Source organism: Pyxicephalus adspersus, chromosome 2, assembly GCF_032062135.1.
Source record: "Pyxicephalus adspersus chromosome 2, UCB_Pads_2.0, whole genome shotgun sequence".
Lineage (NCBI taxonomy): Eukaryota > Metazoa > Chordata > Amphibia > Anura > Pyxicephalidae > Pyxicephalus > Pyxicephalus adspersus.
The window spans coordinates 129,466,155-129,491,572 of record NC_092859.1 but is presented as its reverse complement, the minus strand read 5'-3'; the positions used below and the strand labels follow the sequence as shown (position 1 = coordinate 129,491,572).

General features: G+C 37.0%; 1 protein-coding gene across 1 annotated transcript in view; it reads left to right on the top strand.

Annotated features, from left to right (window-relative positions):
- Nucleotides 1-25,418, top strand: part of DMXL2 (Dmx like 2) — a 74,595-nt gene that overhangs the window by 32,464 nt on the left and 16,713 nt on the right. The window contains exons 10-28 of the mRNA XM_072399099.1: nucleotides 857-1,541; nucleotides 2,293-2,414; nucleotides 3,299-3,388; nucleotides 4,073-4,190; nucleotides 5,623-5,742; nucleotides 6,911-7,138; nucleotides 7,703-9,385; nucleotides 10,433-10,543; nucleotides 11,022-11,191; nucleotides 12,340-12,437; nucleotides 12,892-13,057; nucleotides 13,149-13,413; nucleotides 14,457-15,502; nucleotides 18,843-19,034; nucleotides 19,673-19,749; nucleotides 21,108-21,235; nucleotides 21,603-21,851; nucleotides 22,411-22,592; nucleotides 24,996-25,129. Of these exons, the coding sequence (XP_072255200.1) occupies nucleotides 857-1,541; nucleotides 2,293-2,414; nucleotides 3,299-3,388; nucleotides 4,073-4,190; nucleotides 5,623-5,742; nucleotides 6,911-7,138; nucleotides 7,703-9,385; nucleotides 10,433-10,543; nucleotides 11,022-11,191; nucleotides 12,340-12,437; nucleotides 12,892-13,057; nucleotides 13,149-13,413; nucleotides 14,457-15,502; nucleotides 18,843-19,034; nucleotides 19,673-19,749; nucleotides 21,108-21,235; nucleotides 21,603-21,851; nucleotides 22,411-22,592; nucleotides 24,996-25,129 (5,864 nt within the window). The remainder of the gene's footprint in view (nucleotides 1-856; nucleotides 1,542-2,292; nucleotides 2,415-3,298; nucleotides 3,389-4,072; nucleotides 4,191-5,622; nucleotides 5,743-6,910; nucleotides 7,139-7,702; nucleotides 9,386-10,432; nucleotides 10,544-11,021; nucleotides 11,192-12,339; nucleotides 12,438-12,891; nucleotides 13,058-13,148; nucleotides 13,414-14,456; nucleotides 15,503-18,842; nucleotides 19,035-19,672; nucleotides 19,750-21,107; nucleotides 21,236-21,602; nucleotides 21,852-22,410; nucleotides 22,593-24,995; nucleotides 25,130-25,418) is intronic.

Sequence of the window (25,418 nt, the reverse complement as noted above, 5' to 3'; positions counted from 1 at the left end):
AGACAAGCCTATGTGGTAGAATAAAATATTAAAGTTTAGATTTTAGCTAGTTTTGCTGGGAACAACTTAGTGTCAGTTTGTAAGGGTTGTGGTTATTTGTCACTACTTCGCATTTTTGCATTTAACTCATATTTCTGAATAACTTACCGGTATTTAAAGAAGATTTTTGTAATGGAATTCAATCATCAACTTTTATTCTAATGTGGTATTTCTCCAATGGCAATAGAGGCTTCTTTTAAAATTCCAAGACTCAAATACTATTAGTTGCAAAGTTTCTGAACAGGTTGCTGATATCACAATTTTAGAAGGTAAATGGTTCTGTAAAAGCTCAACCCTTCAAGAACTAGAAATACGTTAAAGTATATTCCTGTAAAGCAAAACTAGTTCCACTTTTAAAAATTTCTGACCACGCAGGGTAATATTTTGGAAAGTTATAGACAATTTTCCATCTGCAATAAGCATTCTTACCTGCATGATCACTCCAGGGAACTGTCAACAGTTTGAGGATACCTGGCAGTCCCAACTTCCAAAGGAAGAGGATGGTGCAGCCCTGTAATGCAGCAGCGACAGATGAGTATACCGGGGATTAGATCTACTTTAAATAAATCTCACATTTACTTTCACATAATTGTGGCACCACCTAGTCTATATACATAATTTTTTATGTGAATCTAAGCACCAAAATTACATACACATTCATAAAAAAATATATATATACACGTTAACTATGCTTATGTAATTTCAAATGTTATTTTAATAAAATTTAAATCTGCATATTATTAAAATAGCTCCTGATAATTCTTACATAATGTATGTTTTGTACATTTATTCTAATGTATAGATTTTTTTCTTCCAGGTTTCTTTTGCTTCACGGATTCCTGTCGCTTTTCCATCAGGAGACGCTAGCTCTCTTAGCAAAAACATTATGATGTATGCTTGTACTACCTCTTCTAAGGAACCTGCTTCCACTCAATTGCAACAGAAGATGACAGCAAGTGACCTAAGTTTAAATACATCCAAAATGCTTCCAAATGGAAGCGTGATTGCTTCAACTGTTATGATGGTCTCCAAGCATATTGATGGCTCTTTGAATCAGTGGGCAGTTACCTTCGCTGATAAATCTGCTTTTTCTTCAGTACTCACTGTGTCACACAAGTTTCGATATTGCGGTCACAGATTTCATCTCAATGACTTGGCTTGCCATACTGTGCTGCCGTTGCTTTTAACTTCCTCTCATCACAATGTGCTGGTGACACCAGACTTAGAGTTCAATCCCTGGGATGTGGATAGAAGTAGTAAAGTAGTAGATCCCGTAAAGAATATAAAAGGTTTTCCTAGACAACATTTTAGAAATGCAGCAACTCAGACATTCCATGACCCTAATGCGATTTATAGTGAGCTAATATTATGGCGTGTTGATCCTATTGGACCTTTATCATACAGTGGAGGAGTCTCTGAACTAGCGCGTATAAACTCTCTTCGCACTGCTGCCTTTTGCAATGTGGCCTGGCTTCCAACACTAATTCCAAGCTATTGTCTAGGTAAGTGTCTAAAATGTGTAATTTTTAGGTAGTTTGAATAGCCCTTTGATTTTTTTTCTGAATTTAGGGTATACGAGTCTATTTTTCACATTTACAGGCATCAGCTTAATGGGAATGATCCCACCAGTTATAGTGTAAAGTTTATCATAGTTTTTTTTTCTTGAGGATAGCCATATGATTATTGCCGTGCTGCTCACTTCAGATCTTCAGATCTGCTGCAAGTCCACAAGATTACTGATTGAAAACTATAGACGTTGCAGTACTTGATGACTTGAAACACTCAGTATGCTCCCTGTAGCTTGGGATGAGGTCAGGCCTGTAAGAACTGTATTGACTAGGTTCCAAGTCACAGTAAAGCTTAACCAGCAGTGGTTTGAAAATAAAGACCGCAAGCAATACATGTTTATACTCCAGAACTGCACTCAACTCTTAAGCCATGTTATGAACTGTCAACACTCAATGTGTTTTGTTGTCAAACGTAATGTGCTGAAGAGACCGGACAGTGCTAAATTTCATGAGCTTTTTGTTGAACTTATCAAACATATATAATTAAATGCTTCCAATGGTCTGTTTCACAGACCAAAAGGCAGAATTCATTTCAACAAGCTACACTCCACCAAGTATCCAAATTAACATTGTGTTAAGGAAGGAAAACTTTTTTTTTTTTTGGCTTTATAGGTAAAGGACTTATATAACCTTCTGAAGTCATTTTCTCAGATGTTTGCACTGTTTCTTATGATCTTATTTTTAGGCACATACTGTAATTCTGCCAGTGCCTGCTTTGTAGCCTCTGATGGGACCAGTCTGAGATTATATCAAGCGGTAGTCGATGCCAGAAAGCTACTGGATGAGCTTTCAGACCCCGAGTCCTCGGTAAGACTTATTGTTAAGTGACAAATACTGTGCTATTTTGTTTCAGGAAGTATTTTCTTCTCTAAATATGTATTATCTGTTTTGAGTATCCCAAAGTTCAGAATAGAAGTTGGTATGGTGTTATTTGGTTCGAAAACCGGTAATTAGGATCGACTTTATAAAACCGGAATTAATCTGACAACTAAGTGACGCTCTGAGAGTTGTGTCTGTATCATTAATCATTCTAGGAAAGGCATTTCTGAGTTGTCCTGCATAAATATTACTTTCTCAGGTTTAGGTGCTAAGGGAAGCTTATATTTTCTATTAATTGTTTATTTTAAATACTTTTAAATAATTTTATTTGAAGCCATATTGACATAAGCCATGTTATCTTGTCCAAAGCTGCCTATATACATGCAGATCAGTCTGCTGAAGACTTCACTTGTCTTGGTCTGGTGAACAGGTTTGTAAACTGACCACAAAGAAGGCAAAATCCTTAAAGTCATCTCCCATAAGGATTTTTTGAAGGGCAAATGCAGTTTGCTTTATATTTGGGAAATGTTTTTTTGGAGGACATTCAGACCTCAATTGCAGATTGAATTGCATGGCGTTTACATGCATATTGGCAAAGAAGTTAGGTTGCAAACCGATATCATGTACATAAGTCTGTATTGTTCACACCATGGTGCACCCAAGAAATTTCAAGGAAAAAAAATGATCAGGTAGCAAAGTCTTCTGCCATTCCATCCATTTCCTGATTATTTCCCTGTTCATTTGTAAGTGTAAAGCCTTTTAAAAGTCTGTTCTAAGGAGAGGTTTTTGGTTAAAAGTTTACAAGTTAGTAACGGGAAAAAATTATCTTGTCTGTAGTAATGACAAAACTTTATTATTTTTTTTTACTATAGAAACTCATTGGGGAAGTCTTTAATATTGTCAGCCAACAGTCCACTGCTCGCCCTGGCTGTATCATCGAGCTTGATGCTATAACAAACAAGGTATGGCAATCTGTAGTAGATAAAGTAATATGTTTTTCCTAATAATGTTGCCTCAAAAAGCGCTTGAATATTTGGTAAATTACATAGCACCGTTTTTTTTTTTTTGGTTTTTTTTTGTATTGTAGTATCCTAATTTTGGACTGTGGGTATCATATTTACCCCAAAAGCTACACATTTACACCTTACTAAGGAGGGGTTTCCTTATATCAAGGACTCCTATGGTTGTGTTCACTGCAGCTTAGTGTTACTTAGCACTATAGCTTAGTGTGACTGTATAATGGCAGAGACTTCTGTGACTGAAACGTTTAATGCTTTAAACTTTGTAAAACCTAGTTAATAATAATAATAATAATAATGCTTATGTCGCTCCTTCATAAATACAGTGTAGCAGTTTTGTATTTTTTTTTTTTTTCAATAACAAATTATAGAGTTTTGTCCTTTGATTTGCTCTTATTTAATTCTTAAAAATATGTTTTGCTTGTATTTAAAAAAAAACTAAGGATTCATACTTGCTTTGTTGTGCAGCTGTACACATAAATAATGCATTCCTTCCTATAGTCTGCATCAAAATTGTGCCCTATGAGGCCCACGGTCTTCGTAGCGTGTAATACTGCATCAATACATTTTAACCCAAAACCTGTGCCTACTTCTGCTATAGTTTGTGCGTTTTCTTTGCAATCTTAGTGTGGATCAAGGACACAGCTGCTTCATGTTTTCCAAGAAGATTTCATTTTAGGATACAAGCCACACAAAGATGATTTGAAAGCAAAGGAAACTGAAGTTTTCTTCCAGCCATCTCAAGGTATGAACTTGCAATATATTAATAATTTTCAGGTACCATCTGCAATAAATAACAATTAATATTAACATATCCCTGTGGAAAAAAATTGAATATGCACATACACACACAAACCATTTAAAGCCCAATCTCTGTTTACTTTTGTTTTGGACAGAGCATTACAGGACATATATTATATATATATATAAGTTCCATCCTGTTGTGAATACTGAAGACTGAAATAGAAACATCTTTTAGCAGGAAGGGTTACGGCACTGGAACCACTGTTAACATTTGCTTCTTTTTTTAGAGGGGATTCCTATTATTATTATGTGGTTAACATGGACAAAAAGTAAGGGGTAGGCTTGGCAATGTTTAGATGGCTGTAAAAACCTGACAAAGGGTCTAACCTTGTTTGGTTGAAAAAACTGACTGCAGTTGGGCTTTAATTATTCTCTTAGGCTGTGAAGTTATCCCTTATCACACAGAGCAGTGGGAACAAAAGAATTAGTCACACATTTTAAGAGAATTATTAATGAAGCAAATTTGTTGGACATATTTCACAAAAACATTTTAAGTCATGTGTTGCCAAGTCCTTTAGATTTGGTTGTTTATTTTATTAGCAGAAAGTTTCTGAAAAGTAGTAAAAAAATGTTATTTTCTTGTTAATTCTTTATTTCACCCCAAAGGTGTTCTAATATGCCCAGTGTCTGGTTAATTCCACAGTTCAAAAATCATAGTAAAGGTGTTACTCTGATATATGGTTTTCTCATTGTGCAGAATTCTTTAGGACAGTAGGACTTTAGGCTTTTGTAATGACTGTTGAGATATAAGTAAGTAATAATGCATGTTTGCAATTATGTAAAACAGAAATATCACTTTAAAAATGATCCTTTCAATTCTGTGTATAGCTTGTGGTTTTTTCTACCTATTTCTCTGTACTCAGCGATGTTTTTTCTGCCCATTGCAAAGTACTCCATGTTATATTTGTGTCCTGTTTGTACTTTCTGGAAACATTTTAGCCACAGTAGGGGGTAAAGTTTAATGTGATGGATTTTAAACCACCTTTATCAAGATTAGTTCACACATGGAGATAGTGTCCTCCCAACTCCTTGCCCCACAAAATAAACTTTCAGTTCATGGGCAACATGTATGTTTGCCTATCTGCTTAGCTGTCATCTGCAATACCTGGCCACCTTGAGATATTTAGTTCAGTTACTTTGTTTTTTGCTCTCTAGTATACATTGGGGACACTAGAGCCTACAATATTTAGGTGCTAGAATTTTGAAAACATACTAACAAGATTTTGATTTTGGTGATCCAGTATATAATTTCTTGTGTCTTTTATTCCATATTAATATGAGGCCTCTTCCTTCAATTGTTTTCAGTTACTTTATGCTTTATTCAGAACAGAAGCATAACAAATCTAATTTATAACATTTGTTGTTTAAAACAGGTTACCGTCCACCGCCTTTTTCAGAAAAGTTCTTCCTTGTTGTAATAGAAAAAGATGCAGACAACCGTTCAGTCCTAAACATGTGGCATCTTCATCTAAAGTCTGTTCAAGCTTGTGTTGGTAAGTTCTTTTCTAATTCCCATTCTGAGTATTTTGCAGTGTTTTCCTAGTTTTCATTGTCTTTATAGTTTAGTTTATTTTTACAAATGTCCAGCTCCAGTGTCAAGGGCTAAGGTTATCCTAAACATATTTAACTTTTTGGTGAACACTAGTAATCAGCTGTTTAGTATTATTTGTAATGATCTCCCGCAGGAAAATCTTCCCACTCTGTCAATTCCATAGACCCTGTCCACCTTGGTTAAAAAAATGGCTCATTGTGGGGACTACTGTTAACGATAAACTTGACACAATTTTGCCACAAGAGTCCCTCCATTAACCTCTAAACTGAACTTTTTTTTTTTTCATGAGTTACCCAATTATGTTTTTTGACACAGTTTTGTTTAACATAGATGTCCCCTCATAAACAGCAACATTTTGTTACACTTAAAAAGTGATTTTTGATTTCCTTAAAAAGTAAATTTTGTTTAAAAGCCAGCTTTTAACTAAAATGTGTAGAAAAAAAATACCTGAGAACTTGTATGCTAAAAAAAATGTAATATTGTTTTCTGTTTCTTTCTTCCGGGCATGCAAAGTATGATCCACACACCCAGCATCTGTTAGATGCCGAGGATTACATTTTTTGTGTTGATGGATACAACCACAATGAAAAGTGCCTAAGAAAAAATACCTAGCCAAAGGAAGATACCTCTATTAAACATCCAGCCAGGGTAGAGCTGAGGGCTCGATAAGAGTGGAGTTTTTTTTTTTTTTTTATTATAACTTTTTAAAATTATTAATACATAAATTATTTACTTTAGATAATGTTTCATATTACAGTTCTTCGTTTAGTACAGGCTTTTAGATACTGGAGTACTGTGCCCTGTTCCACGTATATATCTCTAGTAATATCTCACAGATCCCATATGTCTGTATGTCCCATACTGCCCAGGCAGTGTACAGAAGTTTAGAGATGCAGGAAACGTTGAAGAAAGGAAAAGACTGCTGTGGCCTTCTGCGTTCTTGGTTGTTTAACTTCAATTTCTGTTTTTCCACATTATATAGATATACACAGCATGGAGAAAGGGATGGATTTCTGGATTTTTAGTTAAAGGTTTTTTGTGCACTTTTTGGTAAACAAGTCTCCAAATAATACATTTCCAGTTGAACACTTTTCAAAATTTATTTACAGCAAAGCCTGTAGAAACAACTCCATCTGAAAATCTGCTTACCATTCCTGGGCAAACCAATGCAGAGTCCTCTCCAGAGACGTCTCCAGGCACCAGCCCCATGACACGCTCAGCATCAATTGCTAATCTTCAGACTGCTAGCAAACTTATTCTGAGTTCCAAGCTAGTATATAGCCAGCCACTGAATATACCAAGTGGTGTAGAAGTAATTAGAGCAACACCCTCTGCAGGTAAGGCTGCATTCATTTTTCTTATCATTTAAGACATTTGAAAGTCTGGTCTTTAGAAACCTGAAGCAATTGTAATAAATGAGTAAAAATGTTAGCCATTTTGATTTCTTTACTTGTAACTTCAGGGTAATATGTAGTTTTGAAGTCATATACAGGTGTTTATATGTATCTAAATGCAAATACAAACTTGTATCTTGTTGACACTTACCAGTCCTTGGCTTTAGTGGTTGTTTTAGTGTTCAATTTTTCACTCCTTTGTTTATACCAGGTAATTTGGTAACCAGGACAAAATGAGACTGTAAACAGATATAAAGTTCTCCATAACATAGCCCAGAGGTGTTTAGTAGCCCTCAGAGGTAATTTGGGCAACACAGTATGTAGGAAAGCACTGTTTTTTATTCCAGCAATCTTACTTTAGTTCTCTCATTCTGCTGTACTCCTTGCAACGTACCTTGCAAAATACCCTCATCTTTGTGTTGCTCATCAACCCTATGTCATGTTATATGGTAATTTCTTGCAATATAAAAAGTTCTACAATTCTTTTTTTCTTTTTTCTCCTAATAGGTCATCTCAGCTCTTCGTCAATTTACCCAGTGTGTCTTGCACCATACTTAGTGGTTACTACTTGTTCAGATAACAAAGTGCGTTTCTGGAAATGCAGTGTGCAAAAGTTTCAGGATTTTGAAGATAGCGAGGAGCAGCATAGCTATTTCTGGAAGGAATGGTCATTGATGAATGAAGGACGAGAGGAAAGCAGCAGTAACATACCTGTGGCAGGAAAGCCGGTTGCAGTGAGCTGTTCTTACACGGGAAGACTTGCTGTGGCGTACAAGCAGCCTATTCAACATAATGGCTATGTTTCCAAAGAGTTTTCAATGCACGTGTGTCTTTTTGAATGTGAATCCACTGGAGGATCAGAATGGGTCCTAGAACAAACCATTCATCTTGATGAATTATTAAGAGTTGGCAGCATGCTCGACCCTCATGTGAGTGTCGATAGCAATTTGTTTGTTTATTTTAAATCAGATGCATTTCTAAACAGAGACAAACATCTGGTGCCCAACATAAAGCATTTAGTGCATTTAGATTGGGTTTCAAAGGAGGATGGCTCTCATATACTGACAGTTGGAGTTGGCTCTAATATTTTTATGTATGGACGACTTTCGGGTATTGTTACTGATCAGGCCAACAGCAAGGATGGTATTGCTGTCATCACTTTACCACTAGGTGGTAGTATAAAACAAGGCATAAAATCCAAATGGGTGCTGCTCAGGTCAATTGACTTGGTGTCTTCTGTGGATGGAACACCTTCATTACCTGTATCTTTGTCCTGGGTTCGGGATGGGATTTTAGTAGTTGGAATGGATTGTGAAATGCATGTATATGCCCAATGGAAACACAAACTGAAGTCTGGTGATGGTGAAACTTTTGTCTCTGAAGACCATGCAACACCGTTTGATTCGGTGCAAATGCACTCAATCTCGAAGAAGACCAGTGTAATTGATGGAGCAGCTATTGTAGATGATGTCTTTGGTAGTCCTACTGTGATTCAAGATGGGGGACTTTTTGAGGCTGCTCATGTGCTTTCTCCTACTCTTCCACAGTATCATCCAACACAGCTGCTGGAACTCATGGACCTAGGAAAAGTTAGAAGGGCAAAAGCAATCCTCTCTCATTTAGTCAAATGCATTGCTGGGGAGGTGGCAGTCGTAAAAGATTTAGATGCTGGAGATAACCAGGCTCCAAAACGCCATCTATCACGGACGATTAGTGTTAGTGGCAGCACTGCTAAGGACATGATTATCACGGGAAAAGATGGAACACGAGACTACACAGAGATTGACTCAATACCTCCGCTACCTCTATATGCACTGGTTGCCGCAGATAAAGATACAGCATATTCTGCTCCTGAGGAAACCACAAAAATGTCCCAGACCTCAAAGCTTAGCTTTGATAGTAAAGTAGGTGACCAATATTCTGACTTGTTCCAGGTTCAGAGTGTAACAACAGAGGACTTCATTGGTTTTGAAACTGAAAAAAAAGAAAGTAAATCAAAAGTCATAAACCTGTCTCAGTATGGCCCTTCTTACTTTGGCCGTGAGCATGCCAGTGTACTTTCAAGCCATCTTATGCATTCTAGTTTGCCTGGCCTGACCCGGTTGGAGCAGATGTTCCTGGTGGCTCTCGCTGATACAGTGGCCACAACCAGCACAGAGCTTGGTGAAAGCAGAGATAACAACTATTCAGGTAATAACTGCATTTATAACATAATGTATATTTTATTACACCAATAGAGTTTGAATCAAAACAGTATGTATGTTTCATTTGCTTTTTCATGACTGAAGAGGTTCTCAATAGAAGGATTTTTTTTCCTATATACTTTAAAGTTTTTGTCTCTTCTCCTTGATTGAGCAGGGGGAAGCAGATATTTATGAGAAAAAATAAAACAAAGTAAATCTGTCATGGGAGTAATAGGGGATTTACTATTGCTGACCAGTTTCTGAAAATGCTAGTTGATTGGCTTCATTGCTTTCTGAATTGATAAACAAGTTTATCAGATAATCAGTGAATAATTGAGTTGGAAGTGGAAGTTATCTGGTTCCCAATGTCTTAATGTAAACATGGCCTTTATTGGAGAGCTGGCCACAGGAATGTGTATATTTGTGTGTGTGTATGTGCTTGCACGTGTACTCATGGCTTTATATATGTTGTAAAAGATGGGTATCTACTTGCATACATCTGTGTACTGGTAGCCTAAAGTAGACATGTCTAAGCTATAGTAGCAGGTTTCATTATAAACCGTGCCAATTGCCCAGTTGTCTCTAGCTTAAATTTTTTTAATTCATAGACCAGAGCAAGCATGCAAATGTCAGAAGTCCTTGCACCTATACTTCTGTTTCAGTGGTTAAGTAAACACTAGGGCCAAAAACATGAGCCACATAGCCATGTAGCATTTTCTGTGATCATTTCACCTCACCAACACAAGGGTCTGTTGCTAGTATCTATCTTGCCTTGGGCGGTCAAAGCACGGCTATGACCCTGCTTCTCGCTTGCACTGCTATTTGATCCCACTCCAGTTATTCAACGTCTAATGAATGAAATACCTTTTTGCTCACTTACAGCAGACCTACCAGTAATAGAATTTGTAAATTTCCATCACTGAACTCATTTCAAAGAATGTTATTTGCCTGGATGTGGATCTTTTGGTTGAAGTAGTTTTGTCATTTTCGTTTTACTTTTATATTAAAATTGTAACTTTTTTTGACATAACATTGTCTAAATCTTTTTTTGCAGGTGGTGACAATCTTGATGAATGTGGCTTAAGATACTTGTTGGCCATGCGACTTCACACATGTCTTTTAACATCGCTGCCTCCACTGTATCGTATTCAATTACTTCACCAAGGTACTTTTTTTTTCACTCCATATTTGACCTGTGTCCTAGTAATTAAGGGTTGAAATTCAAATGCAATTTTCATTGCATATGCACTCTGTTTTTCCTTTTGCATTCCTATATAAAGTACATTTTAAGACCAAGGTTTGATAATGATCAACTGAGCATGTTCATAAACCGGCATGTGTTTCCTAAATACCAGTGAAATGCTGTGATGTTTTCATAAATTCTGGCAATAACCGGCACTATGGCATTATAGTGGTAGGATTTCACCCTTCAGGAAAAGGTTGAAAATTTGCCATGTAGGAGTATATTAGTATATAGTTTATTATTTTGTATAAAGAATCAGTATGACCATTAAGGCTGCTGTTCACTGTAATTGCAGTAAGAGTTCACTTATTTGTGACCGGTATTATGTGTGTCCCCATTCTAAGAGCTAGGGCTTTTGTGGTTTAGTTAACATTTCTTTAACAATTGTATTATGTTTCAGGTTTATCTACATGTCACTTTGCATGGGCCTTTCACTCAGAGGCAGAAGAAGAGTTAATCAATATGATTCCAGCCATTCAAAAATGTGACCCACAGTGGTCTGAGCTTAGAGCGATGGGAATCGGTTGGTGGGTGAGGAATATAAATACACTGCGCAGATGCATAGAAAAGGTAGGCATTTCATTACCTGTTTTGTTTCTCAGATTTTAAATAGAAAAATATTTAATACAGTGTTCAACCAAGATTTTTTTTTTAAGCTGGATGGGAAGAAATTGTAGTCAGGTGGCAGCCCATGTGTTGTGACCCAACTCTTTAGTAACCACCCAAGAACAGTCTAGTGGTCACTGAAAAGGGGCTGGAGAGAACACTGTAATATAGATATCTGATAAAGGATCCATGAATTCTATGAAAAGAGGCCTCTTAAGTAACCACTAGTCTTCAGTACCAGTGATAAAAAGAAAAAAAAAATCCGTACTTATTAGCCAACACAAACTAACCAAAACTAGATAAGGTTGTTGTGTTGACAATTGTAGGATTTACCTGAGTTTTACTTTTAAATGATAATTAGGAGGAGGTAGGAAAGGTGAGGATTTACATGGCCATTTTGGTAAAAGAAATATGACGCAGTTTGCATGAAGCATCCAAAGCATACTTTAATAATTTACTTTTAGCTGGAGCTTACTTGATACAAATGATGGAATATTAATGTATTTTTAAACAGACAGGATTATATCCGAGTCTGGTCCTTTTTTCAGAATGACAATCTGGTTTGTTTGATAATCCTTTGATACATGATCCTGGCTAGCGGCGGGACTAACCCCTGCCTGTCTTGACTAAAACATTTAGGCTACCCTCTTGAACTAAGGTCTAGTAACAGTAAAAGCCCTTGAACGCAACCAGGAACCACCATTGTTATCAGTCTTGACCTCTCCTGAACAAGCCGATAGTCGAAACACGTCGGGAAATGAGATAGATTTCTGTACTCTTTAAATGGACTATCCCCCATTAAGTGGGTTAGACATCTCATGAATGTAATATTTTAAATGTGACAGTTGAACCCTGTATAGGAGTTGATTAATCTATATTTAACTGCTTCTACTACAATTTTATAAACAAGTAAAACTTGACTTTTGTTTGCCAAAAAGTGCCATAAGTTTGCCATATATATATATAATCACACACACATACCAATTACTTACCTTTTAAAGAGGACATCCACATCACTTAATTTAGGACAATCTAGTTTATGAAAATGAACTTGCATTTTGATTACAAAAGAAAGAATAACAGATTTCTTTGATGAAATGTGTTTTGTACAGGTTGCTAAAGCAGCTTTCCAAAGAAACAATGAGCCACTAGATGCTGCAATTTTTTACCTTGCAATGAAGAAGAAAGCAGTTCTGTGGGGCTTATTCAGGTATGTGTGGGTATTCATGTTATATACACAAGTAACATCCTGTTAAGTGTAACAAGACAGCATAATAATATTGTCCCAAATCTGTCAGTCACCCAGAATGATCCATCTTGTTGATCTCAATCGATTGTGTGGGTGGAAGGTAGATTCATTTGGAATCATGACCAGTGAGAGAACTTGCCTCACCTAATTTCTAAACTAATATGGGCATTATAGATAAGTGTCAAAAATATCTGTTGATAATTGGAGGAGGTTGCATGGGGCAGATTACCATTTTCAGATTACGTAAACAATAAGCTAAGCCCTGTTTATCTAGTTGTAATTGACTTGATACGATATGTTTGTTTCCCTCCTTAATAAGTTTGAAAATAGAATGGTGTAAGCTAAAATTTTAAGAACACTTTACTTTCAGTTTAGGTTACAATAGTTTGAAACTGAGATTTTTTTTTTTTTTTAGATCACAGCATGATGAGAAGATGACTCAGTTCTTCAGTCATAATTTTAAGGAGGACCGCTGGAGGAAAGCAGCTCTAAAGAATGCATTCTCCTTACTTGGCAAGCAGCGATTTGAACAATCTGCAGCTTTCTTTTTACTAGCTGGCTCTCTAAAGGATGCTATTGAGGTATAGAAAAAAGTTTCCTTTTTTTTTCTTTTAGTGGAACAAAGTTGCAATCGTGATATTTTTGGAAGATTTAAACATCTTCTTCTTTTAGGTGTGCTTAGAAAAAATGGAAGACATTCAGCTAGCAATGGTTATTGCCAGATTATACGAGTCAGAGTTTGATATCTCATCCACATATGAGTCTCTTCTATATGAAAGAGTACTGGGATGTCAGAAGGATGGATCTGGTTTCTGCTGTACAAAACTTCATCCTGATCCTTTCCTTAGAAGCATTGCTTATTGGATAATGAAGGACTATACTAAGGCTTTGGACACTTTATTAGAACAAACACCTAAAGAAGATGATGAAAACCCTGGTGGGTATATTTGCATTGAGACACTGAGTGTGTTGTTTGTGGTCAATTATCTATGTCATGCTTACTGTAATAAAATGAATAGAATTGCTTACTCTAAATTAAGAGATTCATCTTTAACTATAAGGTGGAAGTCATATACATACCTGGAAAACGTGCAAAGCTGGAATGGATCTAATGCAGGATTCAAAACATTTGCTAGCAAATTGCAAATTACTTTGAAGAAATCCATTCCTGGTTTGCTGGATCACCCAGCTTCACTGATGAAAGTGTATCTTCTCCAGCCTTGAGGAGCTTTAATAAATTAGGCCCAATGACTGAAATTATTGAAACTAAACACATCCATCCAACAGTGCAGGTTTTGATGCCTGGGTAATATATTGCTTTATCTTAGTTCCTCTGTGGTGTAAAGAGACTGTTAGATTTATAATCTTATCTATGTAAGTAGAAAGTTTATAATATAGGATGTATGGGAAGGTACATGGGTGACATACAGTGCTGTACATACAGCACCGTTCTGCTCTATGGAGAGGGGAGGGGGAGAGCGACGGAGCGGCACCCTGCTGCGCGCTCTCCCCCTTCCCTTTCATTAGGATCGGTAGTCGGTCATCATCCGTGTATCCGCCAGGATGGTCGTTCGGACAATGGACGACGCCGACTGTACACACGCCAGATTTTCGCCCGATATCTGGCCGATGCCGATTATCGGGCGATAAAAACCTGATGTGTGTACGTAGCTTAAGACTAATCACCAGTAACGCTTGTTGTCTACCTTCAGCTGAATATTTCCCATTACTGACTTACCATGCCCTGTTTTGCTCTTGTCTCACTGTTAGGACTGCAGTCTTAGTGCAGACAGGGCTTTGTTTCCTTGCTTACAAATATACACCTGAGGTTTTAGTCACAGTAATGCTTTTTTTTTTTTTTCATCCTGCTTTCTTGTAATTTTAGTGACTTCCCTGTTCACAACAGAAAGTGAAATGAATTATTCTGAATCAATGAACTTGTCTCAGTCAAACTAATTTGTGCTTTTTTTTTTTAATTAGTTCTTATCAAATCGTGTAACCCTGTGGTGTTCAGTTTTTACAACTACCTTCGGACTCATCCTTTATTAATCCGCCGCCGTTTTAATACCCCTGAAGTAACAGTTGGCTTAAAAACAGATAAAAACTCTGCGGATGAAATTAACCTTATTGAAAGAAAATTATTTTTTACCACTGCTAATGCTCATTTTAAGGTGGGTTGCCCTGTGCTTGCTTTAGAAGTACTCTCCAAAATTCCAAAACTAAGCAAATCAGTAGTTAATAATGAAGATCTGTTAGGTTTGGGTTCTGTTGGACAAGATAGTTTACTTCCCGTGGGCAAAGTGAACAATTTGGAAGAAGTTAGCACCTCAGTCTGGTTCACTCCAGCATCAACAGCAACAAAAGACTCTTTGGCAGACTTTGACTGGGGTTTACCAGTAGTGAAAATTGAGGATGAGCCTCTTCAACTGGACTGGGGGGAGGACAAAGAGAGTGATGAAGATGAGGGATTAGTTTTGAAGAATTTAAACTTGGACAACAAAAGTCAAAGCCCAACAGATATTAGTTCAGAGACCCCAACAATGGACAATTCAGCATCCACTGGAAGTGAACCTGATGTAATTGCTGAACAGCTGAAATTCCGAGCATGCCTAAAAATTCTAATGACTGAACTAAGAACGCTTGCTACAGGGCATGAAGTAGATGGTGGAAAATTGAGGTTTCAGCTGTATAACTGGTTGGAGAAGGAAATTGCCGCAATGCACAAAATATTTAACCATGAAGCTGACAGCAAGGATTTCACCATTGAAACTCCGCCTTCTGTAGACATATTGGATGGACAGGAAATTTCTGAAAAAAGTGATGTTGGATCTTATGAACGTCATCAAATAGAACGTCGCAGGTTACAAGCTAAGAGAGAACATGCCGAAAAACGAAAGTGGTGGCTGCAAAAGAACCAAGCTCTCCTAAGAGTGTTTCTGAGCTACTGCAGTTTACACGGTGCCCAAGGTGGTGGCTTGGCCTCTGTAAGAATGGAGCTAAAGTTTCTGTTGCAAGAGTCCCAGCAGGTAAGACATTTTAATGTTTTATCATAACTGGGTCCATTTCATTTAAATATGTTCTTTTGTCAGATGTCTTCCCATGGCGTATTTACCGGCTGTATATTGTTGCATATTATATAATACTGATTAGTCTGGTGTAAGCAGGAAAAACTGCTAGTTCCAGCATGCCCTATTTTCTAGTGGGCAGAACATTCTTAGATTGTGGTTCATTTCACAGTTCAATGGTGGTGATGACTTTTCTATATATGTTGCACTCATGATAGAATGTATGCTAGTGAGCATCTAGCTAGGGTGACATGTAATCATGAGTTTGTAACATGTGACATGAGTTAATAAAGCTCTCCAAAACAGGAGAGGTTACACTTTTATCAGCGAACCTGGGTGGTCCAAAAAAAAAAAAAAACTGTAATGGATCTGGTTTCAGGATCGAATACACTTGCTAACATATAACAAATGACTTAAAGTAATCCATTCTAGGTTTGCTGGATCACCCAGCTTCACTGATGACAGTGTATCCTCTCTAGCCCTGGAGTGCTTTAATAAATTAGGCCCATTGACTTTGAAGAATGCGATGCTAAAATCACCCAAGTTGAAAACTGGAAATTGAGGACATCTACAGATTCTTTACATCTAACATTTGAAGTTGGCAGCAAAATGGGAATAGAGGGTAAATCTCGGTTTCAGTAACAGACATCCAAGCAGGAATATACTTCACTTTAGAAAGGTTTCCTCCCACAAATCTCTGGACAGGAACACGGATGGCAATAAGGGTTTTAACAGTTCTCTGCTGTGGCCAAAATAAAAAATTAATGTTTTGGGTTTATATGCATGTTAAGGTAAGGTTACGGTGCTTTTTCTGCCTCTCGGAAGTGGCTACATGTCAGATTCTACGGCAGGACAAAAGGAAATAAATGGGGAAGGCAGTGGTACTAGAACCACTCACTATTGCCAGGTGTCACATGTGCAGGCCCTGGTTCTTTAACAGTTGCCTGCCACTGGAAGCCACACAGGATCTCTGAATCCTGTGAACCTGAATTTAGGTGTGCCCTAACTCGGGATATTTCTTTCTGTTTATAGTATAAAGTAAATGTTTGTAGTATAATTGTAAACACACTTTGTCTGTCAGTAGTCCCCTTAATAAGTTCACTTTTGGTGAACAGTACTGAATCTGCCTCAATTCTTTGGCTATGGTCATGGAGCCAAACTTAAACAAATGTAATTTTACCATATAATGGCAGTAAAAGCTCCCTTTGAAAGGAAGTCATTGAACATGTTCAAAATTACACAGAGAGAAAAGAAAATCTAAGCTCTGGATGTCTAAGAAATATATATTATTATTATTATTATTATTAATAAACAGTATTTATATAGTGCCAACATATTACACAGCGCTGTACATTAGATAGGGGATACAAATGACAGACAGTGATACAGGAGGAGGAGAACACCCTGTCCAGAAGAGCTTACAATCTTAGGTGGGGGAAGTAACACACAATAGACGGTTTCAAAAGACAAAAGAAAAGTCTTGGAGCCCTGCATGTGAGGAGGTTATGAGTGGGGAAGTCAGTAGTAGGTCATTTGATGAGCGGAGAGAGCGGCTAGGGGAGCAATTTTATATATTGATGTATCTCGGTCTGGTGTTCGTTTTATTGCCCTTTTTAAATAAACATCTCAAAGAATTGTCCAGAACTGCTTTTATAGATTGCCAACAGCACATGTTGTTGCCTTGTGTATAATATTGGTTGCCATAGTTCCCTCACTCTTCAGTATATTAATTCTTTTTCTATCCTATTTACAAGATAACCTGTGGTGTCCTAGAACATTTTATTATGCCGGTTATGTATGACCACATTTAATCTGCAGATGACCCAGTTAACAACATTGTCATTCTGCTCCGGTCTTTAAATTTCCTTTTCAATTTTATCAAAGAAGAAGGTTATCTCCACAGCAAAGCACTTGTAAGTCTTTCATCCATTTCAACAAATGTGTCCCTTTAAACGAGGACAGTTAAATAGGCTGCTTTATCCCTTGCTGTCTTGTATGTCCCTATTGCTTAGATGTAGAAATGAGATGCAGCTCTATGCTACTCAGTCTAATGAGTTTTACATGAACTTGAAGTATGAAACATTTTATTCTGCAGCCCTTAATCCTTATAAAAACTTATTTCTTGTGTAAAGCTGAAAGGTTTTCCTTTTTATATATATTGCATTTTGTCTAAGATACTTTTATAGGAGCAGAATAATAAATGTTTCTCAACATTTCTTTTCTTACATGTGTCAACCATGGTTTTAATTTAGTGGTCACCGACATCTTTTTTTATCTGCAAAACATTTAAGATGCCTTAACTTTGACTGAACTAGTCAACATATGCTCCTAAAATGTAGGCACGATCTCCAAATAGATATAGGCATCTAAATCTTTTTTTTCAGAGTCAGGAAATCAATGTTTTGAGACCGGCTAAAGTCAAGCAAATAGTGTTTTTAGATGGAGGTCAACAGTGGAAGCCTCCAAATTTCTCTCCGTGCATGTTTCTTTCAAGAAGTGATAATAGGTGCAGTTTGTAAAGATTGTCAAGCTGAAGTTAGGTGGCTCCTCAGGCAATTCCAATAACAATCAGTGTTTCTAAAGGGGGGGGTTACAGAAAATAAGGAAATGGAGTCACAGAGAAAACCACATGGGAATTTGAGCTTTTAGGTAGTACCCTGTTTCCCCTATTATAAGGCACTGTCTTATATTTTTTGAAATGCCAAAATATGCCCTAGGTCTTATTTTCAGGGGATGTCTTATTTTTCCATGAAGAAGACTACAGTACACATTTATTGTTGAAAATCACTCATGTGCCATTGATTGTCCCCTCCTGATCACTCATGTGCCATTGATTGTCCCCTCCTGATCACTCATGTGCCATTGATTGTCCCCTCCTGGTCACTCATGTGCCATTGATTGTCCCCTTCTGATCACTCATGTGCCATTCATTGTCCCCTTTCTGATCACTACTGTATGTGCCATTCATTGTCCCCTTCTGATCACTGACTCGCCGGGTAACAGACTCTGTTTGGGCAGGGATCAGCAGCTTGCTTGTCCTTTGAAGTTAGTTTCAGTTTCACTCTGCACTACAGCCAGCATCGAGGAGTCACACAGAGGCACGGCACACGGTATCAGGTATCGGAGGATGTCTTTTTTGCGAGGGGTGCTTTATTTTAATTGTTTGAGCAAAAATCGGGGGGTGGCTTATTTGATGGGGATGCCTTATCATCGGGGAAACATGGTAGCTGGACGTGTTTAATATATAGATAAAAAGAAAAACATGACTTTTGCAAACCTTATTTTTTCTCTTTACATACAGGAAACAACTGTAAAGCAGCTGCAGTCGCCTCTTCCGCTGCCTACAACCCTTCCATTACTATCTGCAAGCATTGCTGTGACAAAGACTGTCATAGCAAACCCTGTGCTCTACCTGAATAATCATATTCATGATATTCTCTATACCATTGTTCAGTTGAAGAATCCTGCACATCCTGACAACCAGGATCCAAAGGTAAGTAAACATTCTTTACATATTCAACACAATGTTAAAGCAGAACTAGATGCTGTATATTCTTTCCTGGCCCCTTTCCATCATCGTTCTTCTCTTACATTTTTACATCTTCAGCCATCTTGGTTGGCCGGGCCAGAACGACATAACTCCCACACAGGGGCGCAGGAACTTTAGTTGCACTTTAAAAGCAAATCGGAATCACAATTTGCCTTTTGACAGAAATTATTCATTTTTAAGGTTTCATATCATTTGCAGAATCCTGCTTTTCCTTTTGTGAACTCGAGAATTTCCAAAAGTATTTAATACATGTGATTGGTTACTAATCAATACATGTGTAATGGTTACTTATCCTAGTAAGAGGGTTGCTGATCTCCTTCCAAAAGTATTAGTTACCTGGTTGGTCACAGCTCTGGTACTTTTTAAGTTTCTTACCTTACAGATTTGAAATTTAGATTAAATGCAACTTTGCAGTCTACACACTTGTTCTTGGTCTGTGCCAGAAAAGTACTAAAGCCATTGAATTGTGGTAGAAACTATCAGTGTCTGACTTACATGCTCCATTGCTGTATTTGCTTTGAAGACCTGTGTTTTATGCAGAACAAAGTCTCATCTGAGATGGGAACATATTTCTCTTCCAGGTCTCTACGCTTCACTTGCTGGCTGCTTCACTCTCTGCATCTATATATCAAGCGCTTTGTGATAGCCACAGCTACAGGTAAAAGTCCTTGTTTCAAACTATGGCTTTAGAAGGTGTATTAGATTGTGTATCTGCACTTCATTCTACTTGCTAAACAAAGTGCAGACCTAGTAAAATAAAGCAAATATAGTTATGCAGACCTACAAAGCTTGTGTTTAAAATATATGTTTCTGGATTTCTATATACTTTTCACCATAGCTTTGTTTTTTTAATAGGAAATTTACTCTTTTGAGGGTGATCTTGCTTGCTCACTTCACTATAATGCATCAAAATTGCTGTCACTTCTATGCACATGCACCTACTACTTGGCTGTGTTAATTATTACATTAAAGCCTAATCTGCTGACGGGAGAGGGTGGGTGACCAGCTCCTGGGATATGGTGTATTTTTGTGTAAAAAAAGCAAAACAACCTATATTATAGTTTTTTTTTCAATCTTCTAATATAATGTGATATTGTAAATTTTTTCCTCTTATAAATTAAAGCTCAGATATTTTTTATACTTATCTTTATATTTTCACATAAGCATAAAATTGTATCTGTTTTAGACCTTGTAAAGCATATTAGTAATGTTTGGCACTGAAGCATTGTTTTCAAAGTGATTTTTCAACCCCTTCTTTTGTACTAGCCCTCTAGCTATTAATGGCTGCATGTAATGTTTTACCTGACATATACATAAAGACCAAATTGTGAATTTTGATTTTGTTTGAATTGACAGATTTTATTGGTCATTGTTTGTCTCGGCACCTACACCCCTATACCACCCCTCTCCAAAGTCTTCTGCTCACTGTAAAATCTTTCATACACTATTCATTCCTATGAGCCAGCAAGTTTGCCTAAATATTTATTCAAATACCTCTGCTGTCTCTTACCTTTTGTTCACTCTCCTGCTCATCAGCTGAATCGAATAAAAATCCATGTATTTCTGGATATGGTAAAGAACCTGATTCCCTTCCCTTTTCCCACAAAGGACAATGATGCCCAAGGGGGCAAAGCAGAGGTTCACTTTCAGCTTATTTACTGAAATGCTAAAACTAAAAATGCTTAATAATGTCACTGCATCACAAGTGCTTTTTGTGGTTTATAATAAAGAAAAGTTCACTTCCAATAAGAAAACTCTTAGTAATTTTTTATAAATAAAACTATTTGATGATACTGGTACTTTTTTTTCTCCACATCCTGCACAGTGTAAGTTGTATTCACTTACAAATAGCATCATCAGGAAAATCCTAACTAGTACTTTTTAAAGTTATATTTATGCTGTTTTTCATTTTTTAACCTGGAATACCGTTTTCTGGGTATTTGGTTGATCACATTTAATTATTTATTCATTTAATTATTTGATTATTTAATTAATCATTTAATTAATTTCTAATAGTCAAGCAGAAGCTAATCAGTTTACGGGAATGGTTTATCAAGGACTTCTTTTAAGTGAACGGAGACGGCTGAGAACTGAGAGCATTGAAGAACATGCAACTCCAAATTCTCCACCTGCTTCTTGGCCAGGTAAGGTCAATGCTAGTAACATTGCCAGCTTACTTCATATTTTATTACTATAATATTGTTTTATACATAATAAAAATATAAATAAAATTAGTGTGTGTATATATATTTATATATATATATATCGGTACACTTTCAATGATGCAGTTTAAATACCAAATAACAGATGTCTATTGTTAGGTTTTACATACACTCAGAATATTTGTCTTCTCTATACTTTATATGTAACTTAGTGCTTTTGAAAAGATAAATTATAGCGGAGAAGAACATTCATAGTAAAAAATTTAACATTTGCCTGAATATATGATAGCTACATGTTTGATTTCTCACCCAATTCTTTGACTTGCTTGTTAATATTTTTTCTCCCTAGGTGTTAGTTCCCTTATAAATCTACTAAACACAGCCCAGGATGAAGACCAACCCAAACTCAATGTCTTGTTGTGTGAAGCTGTTGTTGCAGTCTATGTAAGCTTGTTGATTCACGCCCTTGCTACGGACTCTAGCACAGAATTGTTTCGATTAGCCGCCCATCCTCTCAATGGTCGAATGTGGGCAGCTGTTTTTGGAGGTGGAGTTAAGCTTGTTGTGAAACCAAGAAAACCACCAGAAAGCATTCCAGGTATTCTGCTAAACAGTTAAAATTGTGAAAACTGTTTATTCTGTCTGCCTTAGCTATTAATATGTATCTGTGTTTTCTAGTGTTTGCTTACAAAATTTTTGATATGCAGCAAAAAAAAAAAAAGGCACAGTAGGTCATCTATATTATTATACTTGTGTATCTCATCCAGGTAGTGAGCAACAAAAATCACAATGTGCTCTTCCTTTTTCTAAAGAAGAACAGACCAGAACAGACACTGCTTTGCCAAACATTAAAGGCAATGATTCTGTTCCTGATTTGGGACAAGAGTCTCAAGTGTGTGGTGAGAAACCAGAGTGATGATTGCTGTGCTCAGACTCTGAACCATACTTCTTCCTTCAATCACCTACTGATCTGTGAACACTTTGAAACAAATGCATGATACAAAATTAGAACTTAAATGAATTGGATGTCACACTAGCACTGTGTTTCCATGGTGTGCATTATATACATGTTGTTCTTTAATTGGATGTTTAATTGTGCATGCAGAGTTATTAGAAATGTGAAGTTGCTCAGGAAGTAATATAATTTCTTCTCACAGCAATACCTGTCCTATCAGAGGAAATAGACAAACATCGTCGCCGTTTTAATATGCGGATGCTGGTGCCCGGTAGACCAGTCAAGGATGTGGCTGTGCCACCCCCAGTTCCAGCTGAGAGACCAACATACAAAGAAAAGTTTATTCCTCCAGAACTAAGCATGTGGGACTATTTTGTGGCTAAAGTAGGTGATGACTTTTTTGTATTGATACCTAATAAAATATATGGTTCAAGAGGCTGAGTCTGTATCTGTTATAAAAGTAGGGGTAACTTACTATGCCATTTACTGCCCCCTCTGTAGGTGCCTAAAAGTAGTTGCAAAGCATAGCAGATCCTTCTTTTTTCACTTACTTTAGTTTGATGTTTTGTTTTTTTTTTAATTAAAGCTGGTGTTTTGTTGAGTGAGTCATTTCTAAGTTGCAATCCTAAAAGTGTCATTCCAATAAAATCTATTGTAAATCAGTATCACAGACGGCAGAAATATGTACAATACCTTTTAAAAATTAAAGGAACCCGTCAAATTGAAAAAGTTTGAAGCCATCATTATTGACTATGGTTTTAAACTTGTTAGAACCAAAGCATCAATCGGTGTGCTTGCATATCTACTCAGTGAGACTGTGGTGGAAAAAATATGCAGGTCCAAAGTTCTCCCTTCACTGATTGAATAGTGAAACCAGGATTACCATAAAAATAACCCTGGTTCCTCTGTTGGAAGTTACACACGTCTGTCCTTACAGCTTTCTTAAAGCTGGTAAAGTATCTCTTTACACTTTTCCTTCAGCTGGGTACATAAACAATGATCAGCAGGAAGGTCAGTTATAAGTAATTTAAATTGCATTGTCTCTATAGGTTAGTTTTATATAAGGCCTAATTTTAAAGGTTCTGCTTTTTATCACCATCCATCCATTTTATAGGGCCATCCCCCAAATATAAAGGTTAACTTTTATGTAGGGTAAACATTTGAGTTAAAGTTCGCTTTAAGCAGAAAAAAATCTAAAAATTAAAAAAGCACTGTACGTTCCCAAATCACACGGGGGAACCCTTGAAATAACTTTCAGGTTTTAGGGCAGCGGTCGCCAACCGGTGATCCGCATCAAAATTTTGGTAGTCCACAGCTCCGGTTGGTGTGGGGGGGGAGGTCGCACTGGCCAGAGCCACAGACCATGTCATCTGTATGGATTGCAGGCTCTGGGCTCACGCTGGACACAACCAGCCCACTCTCTCTTTGCAGGCTCAAACCTGTGATCTGAGGGTGGGTGGGTTCGGGCATCAAGACGTGTGACACATGACTCCCTGCGCATACCTGATAAAATTACTATACCCATAGCTCACAGTATATCAGTGTGGTGGTCTGTATGCAGCATGCCTCTTACATTGCTAAACAGTGAGAAGAATGTCACCCTTATAGATAGCCAAAAACCCCTTAAAATGACCTGAGAGGCACACGTTTCATTGCTCACACACACAGTATATAATTTCTTTTTATTTCCCATAATCTACACTAATACATAATTCTATATTTTATATGAGTTCATATATTTTCTAATTCTTGTAACAATATGCAAACAATAACGTGTTTCCCTTAAAGAAAAATGTGTTGGATTACATTTAGGTCACAAGTGTTAAAGATGCGTTCTTGAACTTTTAACATTGACATTTGTAATATCTTGGTAATGGAAGTAACAGTTTATTCTTTTAATAAACTTACTGACGGAGATACATTGTGCTTCACTGTCGCTATTCAACAGACATAATATCTGAAGGTTATGGATCTACCATGATCCCTTTGCCTCAGTTTTTCCCATCAGACACAATATTTGCCTCTGATAGTGACCACACATGTTTGACAGTGATCCTCGATATTCCATATTCTATCTGTTTACTTTTATTATAAGGATAACTAATTAAAAGGAACTTTACTTTAATTTAACAAAATTATCATTTTTAGTTAGTTTTGTTTACTTTTTCTTTTTTTTTTTTTTAAACTCCACATTTGGGAACTTCTGCTCCCTATACCAATAAATTATGATTGATTTATTAAAGCTCTCCAAGACTGATGAGGAAACCTGGGTGATCCATCAAACCTGGAATGAATTTTTAAAAATCATTCACTCTTAGTTGGCAAATGTTTTCAGTCCTGCACGAAATGTATTTCAGGTTTGCTGAATCACCCAGGTTTACCTGTGATAGTCAATCACTCCAGTCTTGGAGAGCTTTAATAAATCAGGTCTATGGTTTCCGGGTAGCTGGATTGAATATTCCAGTCTGACCTTTTTTGGTGTTTCTTTTTGCCTTGCGTTCTCCTTCATATACAAGCCCTGGGGTTATGATTGCTGTAGGGTGTTACAGTGGTTGATTTCTTTTGCAGTTACATACAAAACTGAGGGCAGTAAAGTAACATTCTATAAATGTGGAGTCTGGTTGGCTTGCAAGTTTGGTTCACCATACAGGTTTATAAATTTAGGTGAAGAAATTACTTACCTGTTTGATACATTATATTTGAGCTTTCATTCATATTATCTTATTTTTCTAAAAAATGTCCTACCCATATGTTCATCCAACCCTTTCTTTTCTGCTTTTATTGTAGCCATTTCTTCCTCTCTCTGATAGTGGAGTTATATACGACTCAGATGAAAGCATTCCGAGTGACGATGATGAGGATGATGATGCATTTCTTTCAGATACACAAATACAAGAACACACAAATTCCAGTTCTTACAGGTAAATAAGTCTGATGAAGTCCCTATGATGTATGTGTGTAGTCCTGTAATAGATGGGGTCTGAACTGCAGGGCTTTGAAGTGGGTATTGGGATTAGCCATTAGATGAAATGTGGATGTAGTGCATTAAAATTTGTTGGCATGGTCCAGGGAACCTTTTGAAACCGAGTTAATTTTTATGGAGTAGAGGCAAATAAAATGTTTTCCAAAAATGCTTTGTCGTTCACGAAAAAAGATTTGATTATTATGGCTTTGGATGCAAGGCGGAGGGTGGGGGTTGTAACATAGATG